The following is an 8,106-nucleotide window of genomic DNA, read 5'->3' as shown; positions in this document are numbered from 1 at the left end:
TCTGCGCTTCCTTACGCTTCTGCTTCCACGTACCCGCTTTCCGTTTCCATGTAACATAGGATGTATGGAAGCAAAGCTTTGAACCCGAATTTCAGATCAACAATTTAACTTGTTTCTTTAACAAAATGAACCACGATAATACATTTATGTTTGTAACAAAACACATATTATCAATGGTTGGCGTGATCTTTTTTGAAACACTTAAAAATCATACTAGGTGACCGGCCCGCACCCTGTGCGGGCAATGTACAATTTCAAAATATGGTCAAAATACTGGTCGGGGTTGGAAGTAACGGATTATATATCATAAGACCACCTATTTTGGAATAAAGCATTAGGCTGAGTGCATATGATGGTAGTCAATATTTTAAAAAGAGGAGATGGAACAAAGTAACTTGGCCTCAAGAGGTTGTTATTGTGTATATGTATAATTGCAATGTTCGGAAAAAAAATATTTGTTTAGGCATCAATTTTTTATTTCGAAATCGATAATTAATAGTATATATTTAGAGATGACTACATATTTTACATTATCAGTAATTAGAATTGGATGGTATATATGCTATGATGAGTTTTTTAGGTGAAAATTTTTGTATGCATGAATTTGAGGCGTAAAATGTATGTAGACACATTAAAAGAGAAGATAATAAATTTGAAAAATATTATCCATAAATTGTATAAAGTATTCAGTACAATTCTCGATAAAGAAAACAACTTCAAGGAGAGACCTGAAAAAAAAATCATTTTGTAAGAAATTGGACGGGTATTTTTGTATAATTTGAAAGATTTACAAATTTGTAAATTTTATCTTCTCCGGGCACAATATTAAATTAACATACCATGATCAAAATAGTGAGAACACTTTTTTCCGAGAATGAAATAGTATCGATCTTCGTAGTCATCACCACCCATCTGCCAATACAAAAAAAAACAATTGTAACAATTTATATATTTTAAAAAAAGATATTGGAAAAAACTGGTAACAATCACGTACCCTTCCTACGGAATATTTTGAAAAACTTGTTTGTAGACAACATTCAATGTTTTTGTCTCGGCCTTCCTTTCTTTACCAGTTATTAGGATTTTAATCCAGATCTCGACTTAACTCTTGAAAGTGCAACGTAGAGCTGACCATGTGAGAACACTGGCCTAGGCAAAAACAAACCAACACTTTCTAGTGTTTGACCTTGACTTTTGTTGATGGTCATCGCGAAAGCCAGTGTAACGGGAAACTGTCTTCGACGCATTCTGAAGGGAAACTTTGTGTCAGGTGGACTGACATACATTCTAGGAATCCAGACTTTGTCTCCAGCAGTACTGTTTCCAGTTATAATTCTACCTTCTATAACATGTGGGAGCAACTGAGTAACAATTAGCCTAGTACCATTGCATAAGCCATCTACCAAATCCAAGTTACGGAGACACATAATAGGAGCACCAACCTTCAGCTTCAAATTATGTCTAGGCATTCCTGCCACTCTAACACTGTTCAAAAACTCTGTTGGATAGGTAACATTTTCTTCTACATCAACATCGGATGGGATTATACTGTCAGAGCTAAGGTAAACCTTGTATTCACCTGAAAGCACGTGTAAATCCTTTACTCTAGAATAATGTAAAAAGTTAGTCGAACATAAGAGTAAACAGAATCAAATGTTACCTGGCAACTGCGAAAGCATGTAATCATTTATTTTATCAACTTCATCATTTGTGGGTGTGAGAATGGCTCGATGTCTATACAAATCCTTATCTTCTGAGGTTTGAAAAGCTTGTCCATAAACCTCCTTTGCAATAGTTTGAATCGGATCTTCTCCAATATTTTTGATCAACAGATCAGAAGGGATGTCAATGTCAACCTGACCGTCGTTTGGCAAATTTATTTTTCCATCTCCAACATCCAAAATCCATTTTGAGAAGGATTGAAGGTCTTTTGCTGCATCATCAGTAAGCCCAGCGAGCAATCTCATGTTTTTTGTTAGCTTCAGAACTTTGCAGTGCTCCCAAAGATATGACGAATTAAGAGCTTGCAAAACAGTCTCTGCTCTACCACCTCCAGGTATGACCGGTAAAATCTGTCTGAAATCTCCACCGAAAACAACTACTTTACCTCCAAAAGGTTTGTCTTCAGAAGATCTTATAATATCACGCATAGAACGATCCAAAGTCTCGAAACAGTGTCTGCTCATCATAGGCGCCTCATCCCATACAATGAGCTTTGCTGCTTTAACTAATTCTGCACGATCTGATCCTGGCTCCATTTTCTTGCAAGTAGTAAACTCGTCGGCATCTATCGGAATACCAAACCTGGAATGTGCGGTTCTACCTCCTTCCAACAATAATGCAGCAATTCCACTGGATGCGGTATTTAGAACAATCATACGTCTAGATCGGATTGCTGATGAGAGTGCTCTATATACGAAGGTTTTACCTGTGCCTCCATAACCATAAAGAAAGAACACTCCACCGCTATCATTTAAAACTGCATCCAAAATCTCGTTGTAAACCCCTCTTTGCTCATCTGTTATCATCGCCATAAGTCTTTCATTTTCCTTTAGCTGATCTTCCACAACATACTTAAGCTCATCATCTATAAGGCGATTGCCGTTGTAACAACCAAAATCATCTGGCTTTGGCATTAGGGGCCATTTCTGGAGGCTACGACCATTGCTAAGCAAATGATTTTGAATCTCGGTTAGAGCAATGTTTTTGATATGATCTATGGTCAAGTTCAACTCTGAAAATTTGAAAAATTAATTACATAAGAGAGACCTGATTTAAAACATATTTCGTTTAATAAGAAAAAATCTCACCGGATTTCCAGTTTGTCGTCGTTTCTTGTAGAGAATATCGTCGGTTAGATACTCCCAAGTAGCTTCCCACACAACATGAGGCTGAGATAATGTTTTGGATACCAACATTCTCGAAAAAAGCTTCCTCGCATACGTGCCAGAACTATTATCACTACAATCTTTGATAGCTTCTATGTATTCCTTGTCATCATCCATCAAACCCAAAGCATAGCAAGCATCTTCGTATGTAGAATATACAACACCATCAACTGTTCTTATATCCTCGTACGATTTCGGCCCTCTTACCCAATTTAGCATTACTCTTAAGAAATATAGCTCATCTTGTGCTGGATTAATATGTGCAATCCTCCCTATCGCAAAGCCTCGTTTACGTGGTACCCATTCTCTCATACTTGCTTTCCAAACAAATTTTGTTGAAAATTCGGCATATGTCAAATCTCTTGCCTCTGGATATTTTTGATTTGCTATGAACCACGCCAGAAACATGGATTGGTTGACAGATTTTTTCTTGAGGATACTCTCAATAGGTTCATCTTCATAAAAAAACACCAGCTCCTGATCAGGGAGATGAAATCCAAGTTTCTCTACAGAAGTAGTACGAAAATGTGTAGGAAAAGCAAGAACCCGCCACGATGACTCGCATGCAGTTATATATCTAATATAGAAATACGATAAACATAAATTAGAAACAACAATCGTAGACCTTAAAATGTAAAAGAAAGTAGTATTTAATTTTTAATAATGTAATAATTTAATTGTAAAAACAATGTTTTATTACTATTCTATACGATAGTATATATATTTGTCTAAGGATATACTTTAATAGATTATGCAGTTATTTTCGGTTCATGCACACATAGAAACTAAGTAATAATAATAAATATAATAATACCTGCAGTCGTAATATGTTTTGATTTCGTCGATGACGCCATCTTCATCTTCTTTATCCATTGCAGCTGAAGCATAATCAGGTCCCTTATGGATATATTTGAAAAGATACTTAACAGCACGCGTTTGGATGCACCACTCGACATTCATATGCGCGTGATATCTAAGCATGAGGTTTCTATTGTAAGGTACAACATATCCATTGTCTAATCTGATTCCATTTTTCTCAATGAACCTACCATCAATACGACGCATGTAAGCTGGAAATCCATTTGCGTCAATCGATGTCCTGATGTTCAGTCGTTTCGGAAACATCTTAGAGCATTTACCGTTAACCATACATACATTATCCTTCTTTGCTGGACCGCAAGGACCATGCATCATACAATCCCCAACGATTGCATACAGGTCTGGATCTACCGTCTTGTCAGGTATCTCAGCCGATATAATAGTGTCTATATGATCAGCTGTTGGAAATTTGGCTCCATTTTGCATGAAGACGAGAATATGAGCGTGTGGCATTCCTCTTTTCTGAAACTCAATCGTGTACATTACTGACAAAACAGAAAAGAAAACAAGAACAGACATTTTAACTGATGAAAATACTATCTAAAGTAGTTCCTTGAAAAACAAATAAAAAAACACCGGCATTAATGTTACAAATTTGTTAGGAGATTTACCTGCAGAAACTGGGCCAAATAAGGAGCCGTCCTTGTTTGTCAAAAACTCAATAAGATTATCGAGTTTCATCTTGAAAACTCTACACAAAATTTCAGGTCTGTCTTCGGTGGTAAGGTTATATTTTTTCAGATACCTTGTAACTTCAGGCCATTTTGGATTGCACGTAAAAGTGATGAAAAGATCTGGAAATCCATAGTACTTGCACAAAGCCATGGCATCGTAGTAATGCTGCTTCATATAACGTTTTCCTCCGGTGAAAGTTGCTGGGATGAAAATTCGGCTCCCTTGCTCAGCCATCTTAGCTCCGCCTTTTGCAGCTGCCTTCTGGATTGCATCATAACTAACTGACCGGAGTTTTTTCTGATTCAGCCATAAGTAACGCAGTCTACTCGATTCTATCATTGTGTAGGCGTCCACAAGGAACTGATGAAACAATCTTCCGGATCTCGTAATCGTGGGTGCTTCCCCCTTCCTCTCTAAAATGCGAAATGCAAAGTATTCACGCATAGTTACATTTTTGCGTTTTCTCCCAGCCGTGTCTTCAAAACCAATTGGAATATTTAATCGAAAACCATCCTCTCCATATGGAAACAATAGTGGATACTGCAGAGGCAAATACGCCGGATGTAATTCACTTATCCTTTGCAACTTTCCACTTGTACTCTCTAGAACAATATCTCGGGGCTCCATATTTAAAACAAAATCTCCAGGTATCAAAGCAGCAACTTCATTTGCAGTGGGCAGATTATGGGTCCGTCCATCAGATTGCCGACTTTCAATCAACCTCATCCTATAACCTGTTGATCCTTCCACGTCGAACCTATCTCTTGCAGATCTAAAAGCCTTAACATGAGGATTATACTGATCTAACATATTCTGCAGAAGAAGAACAAGTGGTTCTCTTAGTTTCTTAGCGCTAGCTCCGTCCGACCTGTCCAGTATATTAAGAATCAAAAATAAGTTCAAAAATTGTAGACAAACTTGCAAATTCCTAAAATATAGTCATAATAAGTTCAGAAAGTCTACAAAATTACCCGGCATAAGCGTCAAGTCTATTTTTTATCTCATTTAAAGTATCAATGATATACAGCTGGGAGAATTTTGGAGCTTGTCCAGGCTCGGGAACTATATCACCAATACGATGATAGTTCTCACCGGACATTCGAAAAACAAATGGTCCACGACCATTGTTAATAGAATGATCTATCTTCCCCCAAGTGATGTGAAAGAGAACATCATATTGTAAGCTCGTATAAACTCTCGATAATGTTTACTTAATTCGTCTCCTTTGCATAACAAATACATTAACTCCATTGGAGGATTCGCGAGGCGAGGAAGCACAACTTTTCCATGTTTACAACACATTGAGAAGACAGGTTTCTTGCTACGACGGCGTTTTCCAATTCTTTCACCATACCACATGTATGCTTGACAAAACCTACAATTCCAAACTGGATCCCCTTCGTCGTAATAACCTATATAAAAAATGCTCTCATTAGGATAAAAAATAACTAATAAATTGTTATTTATTATCAAGAGATTGTACAATTTTGAAGTCATCACCGTTTTTTTGTAACCCTATAGTAATAGATGAAGTAACGGTATGATTTTCTTGTTGTGGGATATGTTGTGGTGATGGGTTTATCAAAGACTCTCCACCAGGATAGCCACTGTAAGTCTGATTGTCGTCATATTCATCTTCATTTTCAGACTCACTCTCCATTTCATATCGATTATTATAAGCTGCGTGAAAAAGTAAATCACAACATATAAAATCGAATATCATCAATGAATATAAATAAATGTCTAAGTATATAGATGGAAAAGACTTTATACCTTCAGGATGGTCCTGTACGATGAACCTTGGTGGAGGAATGAATTCATTTGTTTTGTTTTGGTTTGGACACTGAGTAGCTGGAAAAGATTGATTTAAACATATAAACGAATGTAAGTATGTTAGAATTTCCTGAATTTGGTAAACATCTACAACATTTAAATTGCTGGAGGATCATCATATTATTAGGATTAAAACAGGGTCAGTAATACCTTCAGGATTTGAATCTGTTTCAAACAATGGTGGAAGACCAGAACTCGATGGTCCTGTAATGTTCGAACCTGGCCTTGCTGTTTTTGGAAAAGTATAAGTTTAGTCGCACTTTAGATATAGTACCATACAATATATATGCCTTCATTATTATATAAACCCGTTGTTACCTTTCTTTTGTTTAGTTTTTGAATTCACCGATGGAGGTGATCCAATTATCTTACGTTTCCTGAAGCAAATGTTGGTACTCCCGATAATAGATTTTTGATTACCAATTGAAGCTAAAAGATAACATTTTTTTATTATAAGAAACTTTCTCTCAATCAGAGTACATTATTACTATTGTCTTTACTATTAATTTAAAATAATACTACTTCAAAAATAACTTATGTTATCGGCCGTGATTAGTTACCGGTTTCTATACTCGATGGGTCCATGTTGGTTACAGAGCCACTGCCATTTGAGAGATTTAGTGAAGTTTGGGTTGAAGTACAGGAACCTGCAGACGTAAGTACAATAACCTTTGAAAATAAGAAATGCAATATCGAGAAATGTTTGCATAAGTAGCACTGGAAAAGAAAGTATTACCGATATTTGGTACAACTGATGGCTTTGTTGGCTTGAAAATCCATGTCACTGTTTAATTAAACGTAGATCATGGTCAGAAATGTTTTGTTCTTTGGCAGATTAACAAAAATCAACGTCCGCAAAATCAAACCGAGAAGAGAGTAACCTCTATTTGTGGTAGTAAGGCCTATTGTTCTTTTGTTATTCAGTATTTCCTTTCTCGCTTTTCTAGCTTGCTGTGTTAATCCAGGTTTAGGCTCCGATGGCTGTGGATTAATGGGTCGAAACACTTGATTTGTAACATTATGAAAGGGGGTTCTAAAAGGATTGATTGTTGTTTCTGGTGAAACGTTTGTGATGGATGACTTTTGTGTTACATTCCTCCTTGGAGTATTCTCTTTGTCATTGATACCTATGTTATCAAAGTGTGGCAGCAAAAACAATCATTATTAAAAGTGTGTCACTTAAAAATGTCTACCAAATTCTTATGAAATATATTTGTTTTAGAGAATTTTATTTTCTTTGTATAAATTTTCAATACGAATCGGTTACATATACTCAGTTATATATACACGGTTGTACGAAAATTATAATATATTCATAAAGATTTATATTTATTTTAAGGAAAACATACCAATTTTTTTAATCTTCGGTGGTTTCTTCCCACTGTCTGTTCCCAGTGGATTACTTCTCTTCATGCGTCAGACTTTTCAGATATTGCTTGTGTCTTTTGTAAGAACAGGACTCTAGCTATAGAATTTTCCGAATGCAGTTAGAAAAAAGGCTTCAACAAACTTATATAGTTTGACAGAAAATGAAGACTATGGAATTCAGAAGACGACATATTTAATCAATATAATAAAGATAGATTGAAGACCATTAGGTTTTACCATCATTTGAAATATATGCAAAATCAATTGTTGCCAATTCTAAAGTTGGTATTAATTTCTTACCGTGTTTATATTCCTTGCGTAGGTGAATATGATATTTTTTTGGAAAACAGTTGATATTTCTTTTGATTGGACGAATCATCTGTTGTTAGCTGTGTACATTTATTGTAAATGATTGTTTCTGTAAGTTTACCATATATAGAACCCCCATATTTTTTCACCTTAG

General features: G+C 35.8%; 1 protein-coding gene across 1 annotated transcript; it reads right to left on the bottom strand.

Moving 5' to 3' along the window:
• Nucleotides 1-999: 999 nt before the first annotated feature.
• LOC130509958 (uncharacterized) lies at nucleotides 1,000-7,055 on the bottom strand. Its single transcript, XM_057006293.1, is given in 13 exon segments — nucleotides 1,000-1,091; nucleotides 1,094-1,579; nucleotides 1,661-1,667; nucleotides 1,782-2,732; nucleotides 2,811-3,465; nucleotides 3,703-4,252; nucleotides 4,379-5,310; nucleotides 6,032-6,122; nucleotides 6,216-6,293; nucleotides 6,426-6,503; nucleotides 6,594-6,652; nucleotides 6,836-6,922; nucleotides 7,012-7,055. Coding segments are annotated over 13 exon segments (4,110 nt in total).
• Nucleotides 7,056-8,106: the final 1,051 nt, after the last annotated feature.

This window comes from Raphanus sativus, chromosome 3, assembly GCF_000801105.2.
Source record: "Raphanus sativus cultivar WK10039 chromosome 3, ASM80110v3, whole genome shotgun sequence".
NCBI lineage: Eukaryota > Viridiplantae > Streptophyta > Magnoliopsida > Brassicales > Brassicaceae > Raphanus > Raphanus sativus.
The sequence above is the reverse complement of the archived record's forward strand: the minus strand, read 5'-3'. Positions and strand labels throughout refer to the sequence as shown.